Below are 27,100 nucleotides of genomic sequence, written 5' to 3' on the forward strand. Positions count from 1 at the left end.
AATATACATTTAGTATCTATTCCTGTGCCCACAATCTCAGAATGTTTAGTATTATGGGGCATAAAATCGTTGAAATCATCCAAATCTACTGGTCCTGATGGCATACCTAATTTCATTATAAAAGGCTGCTCTGAATTATTAGTCCCTCTTTTGCTGCATATTTTTAATTTTAGTTTACAATCCTCTGTTTTCCCGGAGAAATGGAAAACTGCTAAGGTGATACCTATCCACAAAAAAGGCTCTAAACAGAATGTTAACAATTATAGGCCTATTTCTCTACTCAATGGTTTTTCTAAAATATTTGAAAAAATAATTTTTAGATTTTTAAATTTCCAGCTTAAGAACAGTTTATCGAACAGTCAGCATGGTTTTAGGAAAGGTTTATCGACCACCACTAACTTGCTTACTTTTTTAAATCCTATACACAGAGAGGTTACCAACAGAGGGCAAGTGGATGCCTGTTATTTTGATTTAGCCAAGGCCTTTGACACTGTGAACCATTCTATACTTCTTAAAAAATTATTTAACCATGGTTTAACTAAAAATTTTACAAACTGGTTTTCTAATTACTTAACTAATAGAAGTTTTTATGTTACAATTAATAACCACAATTCTTCCCTGTTTAGTATCTCTTCTGGTGTCCCTCAAGGAGGTACATTATCGCCTCTTCTTTTTAATTTATATATAAACGACCTACCTCAAATTCTCAACCATTCTACAGGAGTACTTTTTGCCGATGATCTAAAAATATTTAGGAATATAATAACACAGAATGACTGTATTTTATTACAAAATGACATTTCCCAAGTAAACAATTGGTGTAAATTTAATCTGGTTACACTAAATAAACACAAAACATTTGTTATATCCTTTACAAGGAAATATCAACCACTTAATTTTGATTATATTTTAGAAAACTCTGTAATCACGAAATGTTCAACAATTAAGGATCTTGGTGTTATTTTAGATTCTAAATTGTTTTTCCATAATCATGTAAACTATTTATACATGTCTTCCCGCAAAACCCTTGCTATGATCAAATTTATTACTTTTTATGCTACCAATTCAGACTCAATTCTCTCCCTGTATTTTGCCTTAATAAGGTCCAAATTAGAATATTGTTCAGTAATCTGGAATGACATCAAGTCAGCCGATGCAAATAAACTAGAAAGTATACAAACAAAATTAATTAATTTAATAAACTTAAAAAACCTTCCTTCACCTGCTTTAACTCCTCTTGGTGCACGTAGAGTATATTTAGATTCTCTGTTTGTTGAAAATTGTTTTAACGCTAAAATTAACTGTACTTATCTCCTGGAAACCACTGGGTTAAAAATACCATAGTTTAATTCTCGTTTATACCAAACATATTGTACTCTACATAACTTTAATGACATAATATACCGATTAGTTAGGAATCACAATAATAATCAATTGTCTAAACTTAAAAATTTATCCTCTTAACTTGTCCTCTACTCACATGTTGTATTTTGTATTATCCATTTTTTTTATATATTTTGTGTATAGTTTAATAATTATGTAATTAACATTTTGCTAAGCAATGTGTCATGTTATCTTGTCCTTTTGGTATTTATATCATTTCTGTTTTCATGTTTTGTGTTTATCCTGTGCTGTCTCTATTGTGATAGTGTTTGTTTTTACTTGTTTTGTGTTGTACTTGTTTTGTGTCGTGCCCACCTCTAAAGTCTCAAGACTGTAGGTGGGCATGTAACAAATTTAAATAAATAAATAAATAAATAAATAAATAAATAAATAAATAAATAAAATAATTGTGTTGTGCTACATGCTACTTTTGTTACTTTAGGCACTTATTGATTACTTTTTTTAGATGACATAATAACTAAGTCCCCCCCGGGGCCAAATTAATTTGCTTGTGGCATCCATGACTTCCAATTTAAAAGACTTAGGGCCGGTTTCACAAAGTCTGTTTAAAGTTTCGGTTATCTAATCGAACGATTAATTTAAACAGGACATTAAAGTACTGATTATCATTTGACTGTTTCCCAACGTATTTTTAACGAGTGTTTAACTAAACAACGGTTAAGGGAAATATGGCAACCAGGCGATGACGTATTGGATCGCGATTGGCTGTCGTGCTACCTTCGTTTGTTACTTTTGGCCAGTGTTTAAGGTTCGATTAGAGAAAATTGTAAACAAACATCAATATGGACGAAAATAAGCGGCCACGATCCGGAAATTTTCTTGCTTCGGAAACGGAATTACTTATATCTTTAGTGGAAAATTTTACCTAAAACAATGTCAAACACTTCCAACTGTCTTTCTATTTTACATGCTTTATATTAGCTTCACCTGTATGTTTGTTTGTCTGTCCGTCTGTAACTCTTTCGACTAAGAGTGAGTGGCTCATCACTGTAAAATGTCCCACCAATTTCATTACGTTCGTTAGCCGAGTGGTCTAAGGCGCGCGACTTCGGTAACGTCAGCATTCGGATTCAGCGGTCGTGGGTTCTACTCCCAGCCACACCAAAAAAAAATGGTTTTTTTTTTTTTTTTTTCGGTAAATTCTAAGATTATATCCATACATCTAACTGTAAATGATTCGGAGAGACTTTATCATTTCTTTGTGACGTTGCAACTCCAAATAGTTATCTCAGATGGTAATAGGTAGTGTCGGTAACTCATTTCCCTATGATAATTATACATAAATATAGTTTAAAAAACTAAAAAAAACATGCTTTTAGAGAATATCAAACTAAAAAGTTAAAAATAAATATAGTTTAAAAAAACTAAAAAAACATGTTTTTAAAGAATGTCAAACTAAAAAGTTAAAAATAAATATAGTTTAAAAACTAAAGAAACATGCTTTTAAAGATTATCAAACTAAAAAGTAAAAAATAATTTTAAAATTTAATTTATGACAATAGCATATAAGCAATACTAGTATAAATGAGAAAAAAGCATGGGGCGCTTAATATACAAAAAATATGGCACAAAGCAACAGTGCTAGGACCGTATTTTTGCTAAGCCGAAACCTCATTGCAAATTCACTGTCATTCATTTGAAAGTGATTTGGCCTTACTCGAAATATTCGTGGTTTATTTAAATAATCAACAATTTCTTCATCATCATCTTCAAACAAAATGTTCAATTCCTTCGCCATCATCACTGCTGCACTTTAATCAATTATCTCTGTTTTGCACACTATGTGGTTTCAAACAGCTTCAAAAATATACATAACCTCAAAACTATCAGCAGTAGCCAACTAATCAGAACCTCTTCTTGTGTTTAACTTAACCATTGGTTACCATCAGTTAATCGGCCGATTACTGTTAACCCTATATTGAGAAACAGGTAATTCTGCTAACCAGCACTTAAATTTTAATCAGAAGATAACCGGACGATAACCAGACTTTGTGAAACCGGCCCTTAGAAAGGCTTGACCATGACTCACGATTCGACTGGCACGGTTGGGGCTGACCTTGAAGAGGCACGCCTGGGTCCGCGCCGGCCCACACGCCCTGCAACACACCACCAGTTCACTGTTCACTGTTCACTGGACCCTCTTGTGAGCATGTGAGCACACACTGCACACTACTCCCTGTCACTGCACACTCGAGTACAGAGTACATCTCTAACACAGGGGAATCCAAATAGAAGAGAAAACACTAGCACATGCAGGAATTCTGTAAAACGCACAATAAAGCCAAGCCGAAGTTCAAAGTTAACTTGCTTAACTGTTCATAGGCATGTTTTAAATAAATAAATATAATAAATAATCAGCACAATCTAAATATCAGTAAGGACACGGATAAAACAATTCACAATTAAAGAATGTGCAAAATGTAAACTGTGTAAAAACTGTAAACGTTAAGCAGTGCAGCAATTTTTGGTAGAGCCTAGCTGTAACACAAAGTTTTTTCTTTGTAGTGAAAAATAATTAAAACATTAGGAATCAACGCATATTTATTGCTATACGGTGTAAGTTACTTTGTGGTAGGGATGGGTCCGTCACGGTTCTCAGCAAATCAGCCGGCACCGAGAACCATAAATGTGGTGCCAGTACTGCTAATACTTTCACCGGTAAAACAGCCGTGGTGTATTGCCGGCGACCAACACCCACACGTTTTCCGCTCCACTTCAAGCCCCATGTGACAAGTGAATGGTTCGTAAATCTTCGAAAATTTCAGGCGACACCAACACCGAGTGATTTTGTGTGATTTGGTAAAGTTTTTATTTTGAAAAAACACAATACTTTCAAACTTTCTTTGGTTAATATTTCTCTCTTTAATAAAAAAAAATTAAATAAAAAAAGCTTTCACACAAAACCAACTACAGATTATTCTTCTGATCAAAGTTTGTTAACTGTAAACATTTTTATACTGATCGGATTAGTTCCTGACAAATAAAATAAAAATACAATGCACACAAACACAGTTCTAGTTGGACTTCACAGCTTCCTGTCACTCAATATTAAAAAAAAAATTCCTGGGATAAGCTCACTTAACCAACTACGTTCTTCCCAGGTGGATGACGGTCGTCACGCTGGGCCGATACTGACGTCTGGGGTCAAATTTTAAGTTACAGGTCCAAAACAAATAATATAAAAAAAGGTACTATTTCGGCCTGGCCTGACCAACAGACGTGAAGTTAGTGTCATTGTTTCCGGCGAGCTGCCAACAATACGGCCGCACATAGCGACGATCGAGCGACAACTAACTTGCACCACACTGTTACCTTCCTTTACAAAGCTAGGAACAACGAGAGGCAACCCCGTGGGTCACTGACCAATAAAAACACAGAATCATGTTCCTGCCCATATAGGGAAAAATACTGAAAAAATGTTTCTCTCTAAAAGTCTGGGAAGACACATCACGCCACCCCAAGGCTCGCGCTGATTGGCTGGCGAGGCAACGCCCAGTGAAAGATCCAGTCATGTGCCCACGTGCTGGGTTGACCAACCACGCACTGACTTGAGGCGTGATCGTCGCGCCCGTGTCTTCCTTTCTTTCGACACTCGCTAGAATCTTCTAGAATGTACCAGTCTTACTACCCAGTACATTCTTTCAAATTTAATAAAACGTAATAAATACACACAATAATTTTAAATGATTAAGTAAATTACAATGAAACAAATACTAATAAAACACACTACAATCAGAATTTAAAGAACCTTAACAAAATTAATTATAATCACTATTAAAGCACAAAATGAAAAATTGCTATACATATCAGAAGACAAATGAGTACAAAATAGTTATGAAATATTCAGTAACATTAACATAAAACTTTCTTAATCAAAGTGTTATTACTATAACCCGACAAGATAGAGCTGGACCTTTTACTGCGCATGCGCGGGTTCCCGAGGACCGTCGAGGGGAAGTAAGAGGAGGGAGTGACTCCGCCCTTGTCCTTGTCCGTCGCGTCGGCCCGACTTACACGAACACGGTATCGTACCCACGCAGTTGGCCAGTAGCAAAGTAAACTCTGTACGAAGAAATAACTCTCAGCCGCAGCTTTGCGCGGGCAACACTCAAGTATTTAATACCTTTTGTATGTATGTGAGCTCATCTCACTCAGTCTAAGTTGAACGCCTATTGTTAAGAATGTAAAGAGTAAGGCTAAGTATATAAACAAAAAACCCGCAACGACAAAAGGATGGCAAGAAAAGACTAAGTTATATTAAATGTAATAACTATTGAATGAGATTTCTCTATTGGGAACTAGGATTTCGTCAGCTTTTTCCAATACGCCAATCGTCTACAAAGGAAACGTAAGTTATTTTACAAACACGAATAACAAACTTTACTGTCAATTAAAACAAACAAGGCAGACGCCCGCACACAAATAAAATAAATGCAGCGAAAAAGTAAACCCGGGGCCTGAGATACACATTTTGAGCATTTGACATTATTGGAAAGGATTTGTTATGAATTAAGAAGGCGGACACTCCAGACAAAAACGCTAGAAAGTTGAGAGTTTAAAAATCGCTATGTTGCGGTCTTGCGTCGTTCTTTGTTTAGGAACCATCACATTGTTCAACTGTTGTTTAATTTCTGGAAAACACGGTTACCATCAAGAACGCCAGAGTTGGGATTCGAACCCGTTGGCAATTAGTTTTGCAAAGGAATTTTTGTAAAAGTACAAAAACATTTATAACTATGTATAACAGTGAAGTACGGTTAAAATTGATTTGAACGTGACTCGCCTATTCCGAGCTCGAGTCTGAGTTCAGACATTCGGCCGTTTCTGTAGCGCTAGATCCTGTGTCACCCGAAGAACTTTCGCCACATGATGAGTCAAGATTCACTATTATCTTGTCGATTTCGATGTCCACTATTGCATCGTTCTTTAAATATTGGCTTCAATGTTTTTAACGTGATCACAGCACTTTTTCCACTGTTCCACCGTATAGGAACAAAATAACTTCTCACACAGTTTTCGTTTATCGTCCAAAGATGTAGCTATTTCCTCGCAAACTTTTGCTTTGAAATCTGCCCACACTAGTTCAATCGGATTCAAATCCGGGTGGTATGGAGGCAAACGAATGGTGTCATGGCCACACTCCTCTATTATTTGATCCACTTTGAATATTTTTGTGCTTTGGTGGGATTTTACCAAAAGTAGCAAATCGGCTTTGGTCATGTGTGTGGATAATTGAATGTTGTTGGCTTTTAACCAGTCTTGGATGCCAGATTTCAGAGTAGTGGTCGTAGGCTTTTTTTTTATTTGGACATTGTGGTAGCTGGCATTGTCTAGAACTATGACACTATTTTCAGGTAAATTTGGAAGTAGCTTCTGTCTTACCAGGTAGAAAAATTTTGGTACTTCATGTCATCATGATAATCACCAGACGTTTGTTTTGATTTGAAAATTAATAAAGCATTATAAACGAAGCCTTCTTCTCCACCAGCATGCACGATTATCAAACGTGGCACCTTGACAGTTGATTCTGTTAAACCTACTTCAAAGCTCGACTGCCAGCAGGAATTAACGCAATGTGTTGCATGTAGGTATGTTTCGTCAACATACACAATATTTCTACCTGCATTTCGATATTTACGAATTGTTTGTAGATACCTCCCCCTCCAAGTAGAAATTTCCGGTTTTTCTACCAAAATCTTTCTTTTTGATTGGCATTTCTTCCACCTAAATCCTATACGTTTTAACAAATGCCGCAAGTACTCTCTACTGCGATTTAAAACTCCGCCCTCTCGTAATGCCTTGGTCAGTTTCTTTATGTTGGAATTGTTATTCTAACATTGTAAAACTCGTGAATTTTCCGCCGTATAGCGTCGCACGTAAAGTCATCTACTTCAATTTTTTTTTTTCCACTCATTCTTTCGCGTGGGAGTAGAAAAAATTAATCTATTTTTGCTTTTTACTTTACCTTCTGCCAAAATTCTTTTTACAGTTGACTGAGAAACCCTTGCTGCAGCACTTGTTGCTTCGACAATGTTGTACTTCAAATTATGTAATCGCTTTTGCTCTTTCAAATGTGTCGCCACATTGTACACAATCTCCCGTGCCTGTCCCCGCAACGGCGTGACTTATGACCCGACGTTGATGCCATGGAGAGCGTTGGGTGGTGTAACCAGGACCGCGAGCTGACGGCAGCGGAAGCGAGCGACAGCTCCACTGGCCCCCACCCCCGCCAGAAGCTTCGGCCACGTGACTGCCACCTCCCTCCCCAGCTCTGCCAAGGTTCTTTTGTAACTTGCGTGATTATAGTAGGAGTCAGGAACCCTGCAATGTTACAACTATGTACTTCATTATTAATTGTTTTTATCTATTTATTATAAATAACTTAATCTCTTGTGAATAAATAATATTTTTCTCAAACAATTTTTTATTGGTGTGCCTAAGTTAAATACTGATCCAGTAAATTGCAACATCACAGGATGTCGGTGCAGCGATGCTGCAGCATCAGTGACACAAGAAGCAACTGAGCTACCGAGGGGCCGGCCGTGCTATATCGCTTTTGGACCACTGGTCACAATCCCAATATTGATTTTTCTGCAAAATTATATAACGAGGTGTTAATAAAGATTGAAGATAGTATTTGCATTCTCATTTTGTATATGACACTCATTCATTTCGGTATACCCTCGCCTAACCGCCCAGCAACAGAAATCAGTAACAGCGATGTTGAGCGCAAACAACAGTTCTGATGCGGTCTTTTTGACTAATTATGTTGCAAATAATGAGCAACTGCCAACTGCTGAACAAAAGAACATATACAATCAAATTAACTGGTCAATTGCAGCACTGGCAAAACATTCCTCATTTCACTGATACTTGCGTGCATTCAATCACAAAATCATATTGTGTTGGCAACTGCTTCATCAGGCATTGCAGCGCCTTTGCAGCACTCAAGTTTCCATTGAACGTTCACACAAATCCAGATGTAATGTGCAACAAAAAGAAGCATTCAGCATGGCTAAAGTTTTGTAAAAATGCAATATTATCATATGGGATGAATGCACTATGGCCCACATACATTCACTTGATGCTCTCGATAGAACGATGAAGGATCTCAACGATAATACCAGACCTTTTGTTGGTGCTCTACTGCTGCTGTTCGGTGATTAACATAAAATACAGTCAAACCTCTCTGAAACGACCCCTCACGGTTCCCAGGAATAGGGTCTTAATGTAGGGGGGTCGTAATAGATGTTTTCCGAAATTTTCAGTTGATTTTACCCCCCCCCCCCCCCCCCCCTTCCCTTCCCAAACCGCTACTCTCTAAGAAACCAGCCGTACAATGGCAGGATGCTGTCACTCACAATGCTGGACGGCTTTGCTTTAAACCCACTTCAACCTTCATGACAAGTCCGTCGCCCTAAAGGCCACCTCTAAAGAAAATATGTCAAAAGACAGTTTACTTTAACTGGTTAGTTTACATGTACGTTTTATGCTTGCCGTAGTTAAATACACTAGAACCCCGGATTTAACGAAGCAATGATTTTACGAATACATTCTCGGGAACCGTCAAAAAAACCGGACATTTAGACCAAAATGTGAAAATCAGATGAAGGAAAAAAAAAAAAATGAAAGATCATTAAAATCTGTTAATTTTAACACACAGCAGATTTTTGTATCGGCTGTAATACTTCCAAAAATGTTCATGTAAGAATAACAAAAAAATAATGGGACATTTCCTTTAAAAATATGGCAGCGGTAGGTTCTGCAACGCGAGTGGGCGCACACGAAGCTCGCCCGGCTGGCCGGCGGCAGCGACTTCATGACGCATAAGCTCACCCCTCCCTCCCCTCGGTAACATTCTTCAAGGCTAGCTCATCCCTCCCAGACACACAAACCATCTAGTGTCCTCCCTTATAACACCCCAACTTCGCTTCCTTTGAAAAACCTTCAGTGAGAAAATGCTCATTTCACCCTCTCTTCTCCCGTAAAATTTGGCTATTATGAATGGGGTACTAAAGCGGTGAGGGAGGGGGTAAGATCGTTGTAAATATTTTCGGACCCCTCCCACCCCAACCAAACACGCCCAAAAAAAAGTATGTCAAAATGTCATTTTTCACACCAAGTTCGAGTTCAGTCATCTCTGGCATGGAATTTACAAGCTTTCAAACTTAAATGTAAATGTATTTAAATAGCAAGGGTCCTATGAAAAGGAATATACCGAATAAAATCAAGCTGCTGTCACCAAACTAAGCATAAAACAGCCCGATACGTGGTCGCTTCGTTATTGCTCGCGCGAGAGGCGAGACGTGGAATGTTAGAAGAAAGATAAATGAGGGAGAGACAGACGGCAGCCAGTGTGTTTCCTGCGTGGGGAATAAGTGGCGTAGCCTTTTTTTTTTTTTTTTTTTCGCTGGGTGAAGCGGCCTTTTTCTGTCAACCCACGGGAAAAGATAATTGCTTGAGCTGTCAAGATAAACATCGCTGCGGCAGTTAAAACAAGTCGAGGCGGGCGTGCATCCAGTCGGTCGCTGTGTATATCTACTCGAAAAACATAACATCGCAATTCATAACAAGATTCCTTATAACCTACACGTATTGCCGGATGTTTTCAGCCTGATCCATGTAAGTTCTTTAGCCACGTTTTGAATGAAAACAACTGGCCGGCCAGTGTTGTGCCCTGTTTTGCGGACACATAAAGAAAGCTTTTATCTATTTGCTGACAGTTTTAATATATTTTTACTCTCCTCAAAATGAAGCAGATAATGTGATTGTTAACAAGTTCAAGTAGCATCCGAGATCGGCCGCAGCGCACGGTACGGGGAGAGGGTGAGCAAGGGCGAGCGAGCGGCCGACTGCATGTTCACACGTTGCGGCCGGAGGGTTTTTCCTGCATTTAAGGGACGTGGAATGGGGGTTGTTAAGCGCTGACAGCGGTCGACAGGAAGTGGTATCTATTTTTAGATATGTGCTGCCTACTGCAGTACAGCACTCGGCAAGAGAAACGCAGTAACACGCTACTCACCACAAGAAACTTATTTTCTGTCCGATTTTCTTCCGATTTTCGGCAATTTTTTCACGGTTCCTCGAAATCGGGTTGTAATAGAGAGGTGGTCGCAATAAATGGGGTCGCAACAAAAAGGTTTTACTGTATGCGTGTTCAACTTCAAAACAATCCGTTGGCGCTCTCATTCTCCGAACAATTGCTCAACATCGGCAATGAACAAATAATGTTGCATGGAAATACCGTATTTAATCGCATAATGTCCGCACATTTCTTTTTAAATACTTGAAATAGAATTTTTTAAAATCCGCATAAAGTCAGCAGCAGACCAAGCAATCTTGGCCACCCCTGAAAGGCACAGTAACTGGATGGAAATTGACCGACGCTGTCAACAATGCTTTGACCTTGAGTTGTTCATTTCTCCGGAGCGGTCGCCGAGAGGGTTTGTAGCATGGTGAAACCGTCCGGACTCAGAAACTCGCACTCTACTGCGCAGCTGCCTGCGACGTCACGCGCTGCAAGGGGATGGGCTAAATATATCACAAGCCAGTACACGTCCCACGCGCAGACGCGCGGACATGTTTAACATCGCATTTGCTGAGAGGCTTTAATTTTGTTTTCATGTAAGATATGATACGCAACGTAAAGAAAACGTCATCTGTAACAGAATGGACATACATTACATGTCAGGAAGACAAGGCTCTGCTTTGTTTGTGTTAAAAATTCCTGCTCAGCCTTTCCCACGCTCTGCGCTCCTTTCCCCGCTTCAGTGAAGCAGGGCAGGAGGGGACTCGCATGCACAGACGTCTGCCGGTAACTTTTTTATACACACAGTGGGCAAGGGACAGGGAGGGAGGCTCGCCGGCACCGGCTAATGCAGACATTAGACATCTGCCCCGTGCCGTCAGTGGCCATCTCAATGAAAGATTAAAAAAATATCTTTTCACGCAAAGCGTTTATTTTGTGTAGGCTGGCTGCGACTTCTGAACGTAAGAGCGCACATGCGAGTGAGAGAAGAAAAAAAAAAAGTGTGGCGTCTTTCACTAATCGCCGGCACCCAATTATCTCGACACCTGTCACATTTCTCACGTCCGCTGCGGAGGGTCGCCAGTCACCGGCGCTCTGCGAAGTAGTGTGCCACAATTAATATTTTTCAACTGGGCCGAGGGAAGGGTGCCAATTATATGAAGCAGCGATTTTACTAATGCAATCCGCGGAACCGTGAGCATACGTAAAATCAGGGTACTAGTAAACTAATTATGAGAGAACAATTTTTTTACTCTACACAAAACATTTAAAATTTTCAGGCAAAAAATTTTTTTTTCCGACTTCACCTCATAATGCCCGCACCCCATTTTTTTGGGTCAAAAATGTAGTCCAATTACTGCGGACATTATGAGAGATAATACAGTACACAATGAATCAAATTTGCCAGACAACTTTTGCAATATAAGTTACGAAAGATGCTTTGATTAAAAGCATTTTCCCAGATTTGCACGCTAATAACATTAATCTTGCGTGGCTATGTGAATGAACTATTTTGGCCACAAAAAATATGATTTTGACGCTATTAATTACAAAATACAACAGCCATTACCTGGAAACGCGATGTCGTTCAAATCGATCGACACTGTTGTCGATCCTGACGAAGCAGTCAACCATCCACTGAATTCTTGATTTCACTGGTTTTACAGGGAATGCCACAACATAACTTGTGATTAAAAATTGGTTCATCAATCATTTGACTTCAGAATTTAAAAGCACCTAAGCTATGCATTGACACGCAATTATCATTAAAAAAAATGTCATATCCCTTCATACTAACCCATTCCATTCAGACACCTGCAGATTCCTATTCGCTTGGCATTCGCAATGACTATTAATAAGTCACAAGGCCAAACAATGTCCATTTGTGGGTTGGATCTAGAAAATCAGTGCTTCTCACAAGGCCAATCATATGTTGTGTGTTCTCGCATTGGCAAACCATAAAGTTTGTTCATTTATACACCTCTGGGATTGACAAAAAAAATTGTTCACCAACTCGCATTGAGATAAAAACCAAAACTACATTTTTTTTTTAGTATTAAGAATCAACATTTATTTCAATACTTAATTTTTTTTACATTAGTAAAAATAATTTGAATGTCATGGAAATCATTTGTGTTTGTAACTTGTTTGCTATTATTTAATCGAAACGAAAATTGTCCAAAATTTGCGTCACACGTTCTTGGTAAGGTAAGGCGTCACATTTCTCTGCTACTCGCAGTCCATCTTCGGTGTACATATTGCACGTTGGGGCAGGACAATGTCTCACAAATAGAAACGACACATGGAGGGAGGAGGCGGTACCTGTGGGCGGGGCCGGGCCGGTCCTGCAGGGAGCGCACGTGGGCGCGCAGGTCGGCCCACAGCTGCTGCAGCTGCTGCAGCTCCAGCTCCTCCAGGTGGGCCCTGCGACACACTCCCTGCACTCATTACACTATTACGTTATCATACTGTCAACTGCTACACAAACTACCAATCAATTAATTTCTGCAGTATTCTAATAAAGAAATTTTTTTTTGTTCAATTTTTTTTTCTTCAAAATATTCAAAAAATTTATTTTCCTGACATTCCGAAACATTTTTAATATTTATTGATTTAGCTACTGTTATATAGTGTAACAACTAGCAGTCAAACAATTAAACTGATTAAAACCAATTTTTCACAACATCCACAATTTTTTTTACTCACTTTACCAATATACATGAAATATAAATTATTTCCACTTAGAAAAAATAAAAAAAGAGTGCGTGTAACTCGGTGCACGTGATAGAAGTTAAATCTCTTCGGCAATTCAAACCTTTACTCTTTCAAGTGCTCTCTTTATCTCTCTTGGCTTCAGAAACATTTCAAAACAATTGTAATTAAAATTTTTTATTCATCATGCACAAACAAGTTTCACTTTAATAAATTAATAATCATGAATTTAAAAAAAAAGTATAACTCACATCAAAATAACAGCACAGGATATCAATACTTATTGATTAATCAGAAATAAATATTACTAACTATTGAAATACTAACACCTTAAAGAAAATTTGTTTGGTAAATATCAAAGCTAAGATTTAATATAATAATTTAGTTTTTAATTTAATTTTATATTATATGTGATCAAGCATTCTTCTAGACTAATTTTGTAGCTCTGCAAATATCACCTTATCACTGAGTTATAGTATGATAGATTCTGTCCATAGACTACATAGACTTGTTGCAATGCAATCATAAGCATTGATAATGTTCAGCCATCGAATGAATGAACAACAACAACATGTCCGCTGCTCCACGACACAACAACTTAACGGCAGAACTTACCTTACGGTAATTCTTTAAATATAAACATATTGCCACAAAGTGAACATAAAAACAATTAATATTCAATACACTGGATTTGTTTAAACTTTTTTTACCCTTCCGATAGGCGCACCTATGTTTCAAACATGGATTGGCGCAATGCACCTGTGAGGTGCTCCTCCTATTTCCACCAACATAAATCCCCACTACTGAAGAGTTTCATTACAATACCATGTAAATTTGAACTGTATATATGTAAAGATTTAAAATGTAAATTTAAAATTTATTTAACATAAGAATCTTCATAATTTATTGTTAATATTACCACAGTATAAATGCATAAAAAATCCTAAACAATAGCTGTAGATCAGTAACAAAGAAATTCAGGTATAATATTTTAAAATTATTTTTCAGTATTTAAATAAAACATAATTTAGTGAGATATGTTATGAAATATGTAAGTTCTTATATTTCGATTAATTCCATGCATTATTTACACTTCTTATTTGGTACATACACAATCCAAATCTTTGTGAAATTAATAGGTAATATACAAACTTTTCTTCTCGTATAAATGAGTCCAGATGGAAATATGTTTTAAAGTAAAATAGCATGATAAAATGAAAAAACAAAAGCACTAAAAATTCAGAGAACACATAAAATATAAAAATTGCAGACACTGTTTGTATTTCAGCTGTCTTTTTTTCACCAACTCACAGGCCTTTTGCACTTATTCACTATCAACTTCCAAACCATCATCTGCAGAAGATGTCTTACATTCATAACAATCTTTGCAAATAATAGTGACATGACTCAAACACAAATATTTGCCACAAGTAGCGCAACAATATTTGGTATTTTTGCGTTGTTTGTCTTCGCGACAAGGCTCACACAATTTCCTTTTATTGTTTTGGTCGTTCATCTCTTGTGATTTGCTGTTCGATTCCCTACACTTGAGAGGCTGCTTGGTTACTTCTGTCAATCTGTGCCGAAGTGTTATGTGTAAATTCTGTTTTTCAGCACTGCGTCGTGTCATTTCTTCTGAAACAAGACCTTTGACAAGTTGGCGTAAAAATGTCCTGCGGTTGGCTACAACATAACCGTTTCCAGAATAAATGACTTGTGCGTTGATACCGGCCACATTGAGCATAGCAAAAAATATTACCAAAGGCCACCGCCGAGCATTTCTCGCCACGTTATACGTTGCACACAATTTATCCACCGTATCCACACCACCTTTAGTTTCATTGTAAAATGTTACGATGTCCGGTTTTTTTGAAGGCCCAGTAGAATCATCGATTGCATCGTCAAAATGAAGGCTGGATATGAGAAATACATTTTTGTTTTTCCTAGGAACATAGGAAACTAAAGTCCCTTCTTTTCTGAATCCAAATATACTGGACTTTTCACTTCTGTTAGCCATGTGTTTGAATACGTCAGGGATTTGCCATTTATTTTTTTTCAGTGTGGCAACAAGGGATAGTTTTTTATCGGCCAGATCACTCAAAAGTGGAACATCACTGAACCAATTATCAGTAGTAACATTTCGTCCTGAGTTGACTATGGGCGATACCATCCTATGAACAACATCTGTACAATAATTACTGACAGAATACGGTCCATCTGGTTGTTTCCCAGCATATACTTCCATGTTGAAAGTGTAATACATTTTGGAATCTACAAGTGCAAAGATCTTGATTCCATATTTGGCAGGTTTTGAGGGAATGTACTGGCGGAAACCGCAACGACCCCGAAATGCTTCTAATTTTTCATCAAGTGTGACATTCTCTCCAAGAGAGTAACTTTTCTGGCAATTAGCAACAAATGTTTCAAAACATTCTCGTATTGGTGCAATTCGATCTAGTTCTTTCCTTTCATTTCTCGTCTCTTTGTTGTCAAATCGAATACACCTCATCAAAAATCGGAAGCGTTTTAAGGACATGGTGAGCCTAAATGTTTCAACACCATCCCCAGAGGGATCCCAAAGGTCTTCTAAGTTCAGGCGTGACCCACGATACACACCAGCTAGGTACAACAAACCCATAAAAGCCTTCATCTCTATTACATCCGTCGAACGTGCATCTCTGAGGCGATTAAATTGAGGTCTTACAAGTTCAATATGTTGGTTTGTCCATGCAACAACAGAGTCGAGTATTGACTCATCAAAAAGAATAAGCCAGGTATCTAAAATGGTTTCAGCATTCATTGCTGTTCCTATAACCCCAGGGATGTGCAATAACAAATTTTGCTTACCTCTTCTCCTCTTGTTCGGACATGGGCATTTGTTCCATTGGTACGAATCGACGATCTTACCATTTTTCTTATGGTTTGCCATGTAGTAAGATGCATTACCGGGATCATCACCATCTGATTCATTACAGCTTTGCTCAGTGTCTGAATTTTCCTCTCGCTCGTGTATCTGATCTTCACTATCAGAATCAGATTGTTCTCCAAAGTCCTCATCTCCCGAAGTATCATCAAACAGCATACTATGGATTTTCTTGACGTCTTCAGGATTATCCAAGTTATAAATTATTTTTTTCCCAGCCATCCTGAAACACATATTGTAAAACAAACACATGAAGTCGCGTCACACCTACTAGGTGATTCTATTTTTTCAGTAGTTAATGTTAAATTCACAATCTTAGCTAATAAGTGTGTAATTGAATAGAATTAATAAGCAATTTGGTGAAGATAGCAATTGAAAATATCATAGTCGAAAAACTTACGTCAGTAGTCGCGCTGCACCTGCAGGGTGAAAATGGCTGCCACAGCCTTGAAGTAACTCCGTCAACAGTCATGCATGAACTAACCAGAGAAGAAACAAAAGTTAGGAAGCTAGACGATAGCAGCCCCCTCCCAGACACACGACCTCGTGCAGGGAACATAAACAAGATAAGAATGCACCTGTCAGGCGCGCGCGCCTAACGGAAGTTGGACTTGACATATTTACAAGCTCATGGGCTCATAAAAATATTTAGTTGCCCAGCTGAAACTATGCTCATATAACACTGATTAACAATACTGATTTACACAAGTAATCAAAATAATGCATTCTTGAAAGAACACCTTTTTCTCGGGAATATTGGCCGTGGCGCGGCGCACAACAATAAGCTCATACCCCGCCTGCCCAAACACTCCCACCCAGATGCCAGCAAGTCCCTGCAGCCTCGCGGGGTTCAACCTGAGCCGCACATCCGCAACCTATTAGCGTCAGACATCGTTTAACAACAATGATTCACATAAACTTTGCAATAAAATTCGGCCTTGAAATTTTACTCCCATCGCACCCAAAGAAGTTTCACTTTGATAATTGAACAGCTTGATGTGTGAAAGGAAGTGTGTCGTGCGGTGCCGCTCCCAGCCACCCTTCAGGCAGCACTTGCGCTCCGGAGCTCCACACATCAACGCCTTGTGCTCAGTAGCAGTGACACGTTCAGCGTTCCAACTAGCATAAACCCTGAGCATGACTGCTCTCTGCCGGTGACAAATGCACAACCACTGGAGACAATCTAATTGAATCCATGCACATCAAGATAACAACTACCACATGAAATAATTTTTTGCAAACTGCAATTTTAAAAAGAACTTAAGGAATAATTTAGTATTTAATTTGTTTGATTAAATGTTTTATTCTAAATAAACACTGTCTCCTGTTTGATATGGTTTTGCAATCAAGTGTTGCCTAATGTATGACTGCACCGTGTTACACCTGAATACTACATATCTTTCATCTGCAGCCTACTTGCCATCATCCTTTGGAAGTCAAATCCGATTCTTTTCGTATATGACATGATGCTAGCCAAAAAAATTCTATGTCTTGTAATTTCCATTCACACGCAGAATAATTAATGCAGAGAGCTTCGCCTTGCTGCATGGCCTGGGGGAGTTTGTGATCTCGGCCACTTTCACCGTTCCTGTCGACGAGTGTAACTCCAGTTTGTTGATATCATTTATCAAGTGGCTACAGAAACCCAGAATTTAATTGTTGCTGTTAATTGGGTTTCTTTTGGAACAAAAGTCAGTGACTTAATTTGAGCTTACATCTTAGCCACCGTGAAGATTTGGTCACTCATGCCAACAAATATTCCAGCTTAATAATGCTCAACCCGGTCACTAAACAGTTATTACAACTGCTTTTATTCAGAGTTATAACTTGATATCAAAAACAACTGAGAAAAATGGTTAGCCACTTTATTTATTATTGCAACTGAATTTATTAAAATCAGAACAAACATTTAAGAGCAAGATTTTTAATATTTACAATTTTAGCAGATATTTAAATATTGGTCATTGTCAATATCAACTGTAACATTAGTATGAAATCTTTAAAATATAATTTGCATGTCTATTTAATGGCAACAGTCTTTTTCATGAAGGATAAAAAGTGCAGTATGATAACATGTAAATATCACTTTATTTACCCGCATGAAGCCAGTCACTTGTTCTAGTTTCGAATGAAGTACATACTACGTTGGGTCAACTGTAAGTACCATCGCCACTACACTAAGTGGAACACTACAGCCCGTGCCATCAGGTCAATCCAGCTAAGAGGTACTTCCTGCTGTCAACAGAACTGTACCCCAACAGCCGGAAAAAAAAAAAGTTTTCTAACCACCCATATACAGTGAAATTTCGTTACAACGTACTTCAGAATAACGTATCTTTCAGTTCAACGTATGATTTTAAATTCCCGCTCAAAACACCAATGTAAACAATGTAAAAATATTTCACTTTAACGTTAAAAACGTATCCTACCTTTCATTACAACGACCATTCTTTTCCAGTTATCAGGAAAATTTTACATAATTTTTTTTGCGCAGGAGTTCTTTAATATAAATGTACATTATGATTAATTTTTATCGCCTTCAAAAATCGTTAACAACTATAAAACGTAAACAAACAATGTCTCAACGATTCATAGAATCATAGTACAGTTAAACGCGCCATTCTTCCTCCTCCATGATTCACACACTTTAGTGCACGAGACGATCTAAACAATCGATTGCTGTCTCACCCCTCTTCAAGACTTGTTTTTAGCTGCGCCAGCTTTTGGCTTATTTGTAGAGCACGTTTTAAAAGTTTTTATTAACGCAGATACAAACGTTAAATAAAAATTATATTTTAACTTATATCTAATGTTAATTTATGCAGGTTAAGTTTTGAACTGTTTGGTGTCACAAAATGGCCGACACGCTTTATTTGTGCTGCCATGAAGATAGGAATGTCGCCTGGCACAGCCATGCTCACGACGCGCGCTACTAGTGTGGTGCTATCGTTATCTATGGATGCGAGGTTTGTTTACGTTTGACGTGGCGCGAGGCAAACAATATTGTTGATTGAATATTTTAATCAGGATGGATGGTCAAAAAGATAAAAAGAAACTAAAGCAGTTCACATTGAAGGAGAAATGCAGTTGTGGCACGGTCATTTGGTTTGGTGCTTACTACACTGTCAACAATAATAAAAGATCGCTAAAAAGTTATTAAAATGTATGAACAGTCAGCTTTATCTGCTGGTCGCAAGAGACTTCGCCTAGGAGATAACAAGGGAATTCTGTCCCAATAAATGTACATATCTGCAAAATTGTTTAACCCATTTGTCATTTTGTGTTTGACAGATATAAATTTTGTACATGTAGGCCTAGAATTTAGGCTACTGTATTCAGTTAAACAATTTTTTTTTTTTAAATTCTTGTTATACAAATATTTGCTTCCAAGGTAATGTAACATTTGATCCCCTACTAATTTATTTTTAAAAATTCAAAAATACTACATATTAAAGGTAAATATATAGACTTTCAGAATAAAGTACTTTCATTACTAAGTATAAAAGTTGGGGCTTTATTGATGTAATTTATAACGAGATTCTACTGTATTCAAAAGGCTGATATGTCACCATCCCTACTAATAACAGCAATGTTACAAGCATACCGAGACCAGCCAGTGAGCCGTGCTGTTGGCCCCAGCGGGGCGTGGTGCGTGCAGCACACTCGTCCTGATTCCAGGCATCTTCCGTCCCGTCCCTTCCTCCTCCCACACTCGCCTGGTCGTCTGTCTCAGTATCCTCCTCCCTCGCTCACTCACTGACCGTCGGTCAGTAGTCGCAGGTAGTGCCACGCACCGGCTCCTGGCCCACTAGTTGCACATTACAAGTCATTTCCTCCTTGCTCAGGTTCCCATTTGTAGGCCAAATACTACATTTACTATCTTGCATTTGTTTTACTTTGTCTCTTAATATTCATATTTATGTTTATTGACGCACATGACCAGGTTTTGTTACGGCACGTACCTTAGCACATGTTAAAAGCCTTTGCATTTCACTAGCAAGCTAATCCTAATACTTAGGTAATTTTTTACTATAATGATTAGAGATTACGTAAATGTTCTGTTCTCTATTCAGACACAATGTATGTAACAAAACGCAGAGTTTGAAAGGTCGGAGAGAACCAAGGGAAAGTAACGAGAGATCCATTTGTTCAAATATAATTCCGAGACTTAGTCAGTGGTAAAAATGAGGGAAATAGCTGTATTAATAGTTGCTTTCATAATTTTTTTAAAATTAACTCTTGCCTATTCGCTCAGATTCAGTTCCCGTTGCATTCTGATGGTGGCGACGGACTGAAAGTTGCACCCACCTGCAGAGGCGCAAGGTGTCGTCCAAGTTGCGGCTCAGCCGGTCGATGCTCTGCTCCACGTGTCCCAGCCCGGTCGACTCTGCTCGTCGCACGTGTGGCTGGAAGGCAGATCTCGGCGACACGTAGAACCGTTCCTCGGGCCTCGGTCTTCTGGGGAAGTACGTCCACCCCCCTCGCTGACAACACACACGTGCCATGACCGACAACAAGGTTCACCCGTGCATGCGTACCAGACCACAGCGCGATGCCACCCCTAGGACTGAGCGCTGTCATCAGAGACAAAGCGTAACATATGTATGAAACGCACACACACCCACCCCCTCTTACTCTTGGTATTATCTATTTAACCCCTCACACAATCAAGTAATATCTTTCTTACTTTGAGTCTTTAGACACAAACTGACCTCCGATCAAGATGACATAGTGATACCTGGCGACCAACAGAATGGTTTAATACATCAATATCATCAATAAAAGTACTGAATAGTAGTGGCGATAGTACCTCCTTGTGGAACACCAGAACTAGCTACATGTATTATCAATTGCAACATAAAATCCTCATTCATTTAGATGACTATAATAATTTATTAATTCACTTCTCAGTCCTAGATTCAAAGTTTTTCAAGTACAGGCAACTCTCCGTTATCCGGGCCTGGATTATCAGTGTTTAGTTTAATTATTAGTTTGTTATATTCTGAAGCTGTAATCCGGCACACTTCTTCGCTTGGCCGTTCTGTATTTGTAACCCTCCTGTCTGGTCCGACCCACCCCCTCCCCCCTCAGCCCGAGGGGGATGCCCTCCAGGCTTCACTTGTTTGTTCCACGAGCCACTACGCCACGTTCCGCCCGCCCTGCGGCCCGGCAGACAGGCTGGCACTTGGCTGGAGTAAGGGACACCGAAAAAATTTAAAAACCTACTAAGCCAGAATTTGTGACTGCAAGGTTTGCGCGATGTTATCTTGCGCAGTGCTGAGATAACTTTCCCTCTTCCTTCGGCCGTTGTAAATGACCATGAACTAGCAACGTACGTGTCTATCATGGCAGGCTTCCATGATGCCAACAACATTGTCTCCTCGTGCCATTTATTTGCCACGCTTGTAACAGCAACATCTCATGAGGAACTCTGCAGCCACGTATTGCTGCATCCCTCCTTGGTTTATGACACGTTCCTGTGTAGAGCAGACCTCGGAGACTGGGGGTGTTGAAGTGCTAGTTCTATGAAAGGACAAGGAACTGAGATGCAATGATAACTTGCCGCACAGGGGTAGAGGGTGACTGCCGCCTCTCCAGCGGACGGAGACAGACCGCATGGCGACAGTGCTGTGTTGTTTACGTCCCAATGAACTAGACACAGTACACAAAGACTTCACTTGTGCTCAGGATTCTACTGAAGACAAATACATGTATATATTGAGTAGGGGTGTGCGAATAGTGGATTTTGATGGTCGAATATTTTCGAATTGAATAGTAAAATTTTCGAATAGAATGTGAATAGTTTCGAAGTCGAATAGTTGTAATATATATATATTTTTTTATGTTACCACACTGAACAATGGCGGGTTTTCATATATTTAGTTTATACAAGATATTTTCTGTGAATGAAACCACAAAAAAAAAAGTTCACTTAGTATTTTTAAGAGTTATTGAGGACATTTTTATTTCATATATAATAATATTTAATAATTATTATTTATTTTATATTTGATGCAAATATTGGTTCCAAATATAAGGCTACTATTTTTACAATGAGAAAATTGGAAGTCGCCTTATTTTCGCACCCAAGACGTCAGCACCGCAAACATTAGTTCCAAGCTGAAAGCTACAGTAGAAACATTTTTAAACAAAATGTTCACGAAGTTATATTAACAAAAATTCGTTACCTCACACGGGGAAAATGATAAATCCACCCAATATTGCAGTAATTCACAATTGTTTAACTTTGAAAATTAAAATATTTGTTCTTGAGTAAAAATGTGGATGTTGAAGCATCTCAAAATGGCAACATTTTATTACACATATCATATTTGTACTTTGTGTACAATCGCGTGTTAACATTTACGTTAATTTAATTTCAGATTTTTAACGGAAATATTTGTACTAAAATATCACAGCTATTTTCAGAACGATTGTTTACGTTTACAAACAGAAAATGTTAAGTTAAGAACATTTCGGATGTAAGGCTGGGTTCACAATTAAAAAAATTAAGCGAGTGCATAGCAAACCCAGGGTGTCTACCAGATCTAGTAAATGAAATTCCCTGATTTTTCCAGGTTTTCCAGGTCTAAAACTGAATTTTTCCAGGTTTTCTTTAACACAGTTACGACATTCCACGAAACTGAAAAAACTGCATAACAGTACATTGATGAGTTTCAATTAGCCTATTTCAACTCACTTAAATTAGTAAAAAAAATACCTTCTTCCAGACGTGGCCAAAGTGACTTAATTGATGGCAAATAAAACATGCTGCTACAAATATTTCACACACTTACTTTTGCAAAAAAATTAGTAAAAGGAAGCTCCCATCAATTTCGCAGTGACTCAACTTTTGCGTCTATTGCACTTGCTTCAGAACAAGCCAAATCCAACACTCGAGCCATCTTCAACTGCAATGCCTTGATCTCCTCTTCAACTCTTCTTTTTTCTGCATTCTTCTTGTCTGTAGCTTCCTTTTCTTTTTGTTTTGTTTGCAGGGCTTCCTTACGCCTACAACTAGCATTTCTTACATACTGTAACATGGACTTGGTGATAGGTATCAACATGCTCTACACCTCCAGAACGTTGAACAAAGTCGTACATCTGTCTTTGTGCGATCAGTATTTCTTCCTGCAAGTTTTCAGTCAGCAGATTAGAATTCACTGAAAATCCTCTTTCCAATGATGCATTTCCATGGGAAAGTACCAACATCATCCTCACAAACTTTAGAAGGCCTGTTTTGGCAGCTACTGTATGTGCCTTAAGAATGAGCATCCACAAGTGATCAAGGCGCCTGTCTTCTCGAGAAAAAGACGTGAACAGTGCTTCAGAATCTTGCGAGGAACATACCAACTGATATGATCACTCAATGTTATCAACTTTTTGTCCTGATAGCCACCTTTTTTGAAGACAACGCTTTTTCCTCACACCCGAATTTAAAGCCACAGACGGACATAAGTAGTGGTGCACCGATATGACTTCACCGATTACCGATTCAATTACCGATTATGAGAGCAATAATCGGCAGATACCGATTCAGTTACCGATTATAATGAACAAATTTTTTTAAGTGTAATAATGCACACAAAAATTATTATTCCCATGTGAATTTAATAACAAGATTAGGTAAAATTGAGAATACAGTTATAATAACAGTATAAAAATATATAAAATACACTATTAAGTCATTGCAAAGTGTAAATTAAATTAACTTCTATTTATATTTGTTATTGTAAACAACTTCAACTACAGTCTAATAATTGTAATTTACAGTGGGTAAGTTTTTGTTGCGGAAAAAACTAGCATTATTATCGACTATTACATTAGGTTGCATCGATAAATTACTGATTACTGTTTAACAATGTAAACATGTTGCTATATTTTGTTCACTTGAGTTTATAGAAAAATGTTTCCACACTTCACTTTTTTTCTCCCTAGTCGCCATCTCACTATAATTATATAAAAATGACTCAAAACCAATTCTAGCACATGTGATTTTATAAAATTATACATACTTTTTCACTTTTCACGTCACATACAAATAACACAACGGATAATGTTACCAAAGACGCCCATAACGAGTTTGTAAAACGCAGTGATAAACTCTGAAAGGTATCGGGACCACGATTTTGAACCGCTACTACGACTCGAAAAGATTGATTGTCATAGAATCCACTGCAACTGCTTGTGGTATTTTGATTGCGTGCCATCTATTTTACGTCTCTGGCTATAGGTAATGTACAAGGCCACTAAACAAAAGACAGAACAAAAGACAAAACGTAAATAAACGTGTAGGAAAAAAGGAATTTTTTATTGTTCGAGGCAATGAGATTTATTAAACTTAACGAAATATCTGTAATCTTGATATGACAGAGTTAGATGAATTTTGTAATATATACAAAAATTACCGTATTTCGTCCTAAAATGTGTAATATTACACGGTAAAAACAAAAACCTACTTAATTACGCCGGGACGTAGATAATCGGCAAAGTAATCGTTAAGATAATCACCGATTACGATTAATCGGTAAGTACCCATAATCGCCGATTACGATTCATCGGTATCCGCATCGGTGCACCACTAGACATAAGCAGGAAATTCCCTTGGTAAGTTTGTACTTCAGGGGATTTTTGTCTTGAAGTTTTTTTTACCATAACCTTTAGACAAGTCCTAACATAATTTTTCAGTAACAGGACAGACTTTTCTGGTACTTTCTCTTTCTTGATGGCATGGCGTACTGCATAACCCAACTTGATATTGTTAGCAGTCAATAGATTTTTCTGGTTATCTACATCCAATAGAGATACATTGTGTTTCTCCCTAAATCTCTTCAGTACCTCTGGTTTCAAAAACTTTCCTGCCAAAGCTAATAAAATGTCTACCAGTGAATCATAGAGAAAAAGTGCCATGGGTGCTTCACTTTGGAACATTGTGAGAAACAATTCCAGCTCTGGTGCCAAAGAGTGGAAGAATGTCAATTTTACTTCTAGAAGATTATCTTCAAGAGCACTTTTCACTACACTGAAAGACACAGATGAAATAGAAACTTCACTAACAAATTTATTTAGTTGGGGTAACGTTTTCATGGCATGCTCAGCAACTGCAGTATTCCATCTGATTGCACAAAATTTCTTGGGAAAAAGCTCTGATCCAGTTATTCTAATGTAATCTGCCCTCCTTGCAGGTACATGCTTAAATAAATAGTAACTGTGCCTCAAGAAACTAACAACGTCCCATTGTGTAGCAGAAATTCCAGTTTTGAAAGCACCATGGACCGTATGAAGCCCACAGCTACCAATTTATAGCAACGATGGCGAATCTTCACCAAAAGTGTATGTGATATGTATTTTCAAAGCTAACAAAAATGCCCAGTTTACGTTGAGGGCATTCATAGATACTTAAAATTAAATGCACCTGTCGGTATAATCCGAACGTGGGAAGCACATGCTGCAGTACGTACGTCAGCAGGATAACAGACCAGCTTGAACCAGTTTGTATCACGTGATTTAACGCCACTTCCGAATTCGATGGTAAATAAAAGAAAATGGATGTGGGAACTGTTCATTATTTTCCATCCAAAAATAAAATAATGGGACGCGATACACTTGATGCTACGTCAATGCAAGCAGATCAATAAACAAAAAACGTATTGCCAACTACAACCTACCAAACAAAAATTCCCTGATTTTTCCCTGATTACAATATTCCCTGATTTTTCCAGGTTTTCCAGGTTTTCCAGGGTCGGTAAACACCCTGCAAACCATGCACACGACCTGTGCACACGACCTGTGCGAACTGCGAAATCGGTTCACAATTGAATTCTTACTGTTAATTTCAGCCAATGAAATTTCGCGAACTATGCAATATCTGTTAGCAGTGTTATATTTTTAGTCCCGCCAAAAAAGCACCCTGCTCTTCTCTCATTGGCTGTTGTGTCATGCGTACGCGACCGAAATAAAATATATTCATTTCACTCCTATGCGCACGACCTCGCTCCCATGCACACGACCAACTTTCTGCTATTGTGAATCGTTAGGTTAGGAAACATGGCCTTCATATCCTATGCACACGACCTACTGTTACTGTTACTGTTACTGTTATTTTTTCAATTGTGAACCCAGCCTAATGTTTAGAAATTCATGGCTGCCAACTGTCTTTCCACAATATTTCTTTGTTGTAAAACGAACATTGGCGAACACGCACGAAGACGCCATATATACAGGAATTTGGTACGTTGCTTCCAAAGCTATTTTAATAATTTCACAGTAATCCACTCTTTATTTATGTAAAAACCTCTCAAACAACATAATTATCTTAGATTATTATTTAAAATTCATAGGACAGAGACTGTCAGAGAGTAATATGGACAAATATTTGCGGTCACGTCACCGAAGTTATTCATGGCCGTATGCTTCACCATGGCAGCTAGCCACTTGTTTTGTTCCGGCAAGCTGCACTCTTTGTTTACTTTGTTACGTTTAACACACTACTAAATAGTAATACGTAGCTGTGAAACGGAAAGTTAAATGCGGTATACATAAATGCAAAAAGGATTTATCAACACAAAATGTATGTCTAATGAATTTTCACATTAATACCGTAATCACTCGCGTAATGTCCGCAGTAATTTGACCACATTTTTGGCCCAAAAAATGGGGTGCGGACATTATACGAGGAAAAATACAAAAATACAAAATTTTGTGTTCTATTCAAGTCGTGCGTCTTTGTTCTAATGATAAAGGGCGGGGGAGGCAGCGACGCGGCAGGGGGGAGAGAGAGGCAGCGCTGTGTCAGGAGGGGAGAGGTGCAGAGGCGTGGCTTAACCTCCCTCCTGCCAGCTAGCCAGCCAACCAAACAAAGGAGTGTTAGAATCCTTGACCCACTTCCCTTCCTCCTTCACTTCCCCTCTTCTTATCCGACAACACTCCACATCAACATAGCGGCAGCGCGCTAGTCCAGCTTTCTTTATCTTTATGTCGTTTGAGATAGGACTAACTGCTTACATCTGGCATGCCTCACGACGGTCCTACTG

The 27,100-nt window shown here is 38.3% G+C and overlaps 1 protein-coding gene across 7 annotated transcripts in view; it reads right to left on the bottom strand.

The window, feature by feature from the left end:
* Positions 1-27,100, bottom strand: part of LOC134535704 (uncharacterized) — a 264,594-nt gene that overhangs the window by 178,163 nt on the left and 59,331 nt on the right. For 6 of the 7 annotated variants that reach the window (XM_063374904.1, XM_063374902.1, XM_063374903.1 and 3 more), the window contains exons 8-10: positions 20,376-20,551; positions 12,755-12,856; positions 3,434-3,500 (exon numbers count right to left, since the gene is read on the bottom strand). In XM_063374904.1, the coding sequence (XP_063230974.1) occupies positions 3,434-3,500; positions 12,755-12,856; positions 20,376-20,551 (345 nt within the window). Of the gene's footprint in view, positions 1-3,433; positions 3,501-12,754; positions 12,871-20,375; positions 20,552-27,100 lie in introns of all 7 variants that reach the window. The other variant, XM_063374905.1, reaches the window with a different exon arrangement.

This window comes from Bacillus rossius, chromosome 10, assembly GCF_032445375.1.
Source record: "Bacillus rossius redtenbacheri isolate Brsri chromosome 10, Brsri_v3, whole genome shotgun sequence".
Lineage (NCBI taxonomy): Eukaryota > Metazoa > Arthropoda > Insecta > Phasmatodea > Bacillidae > Bacillus > Bacillus rossius.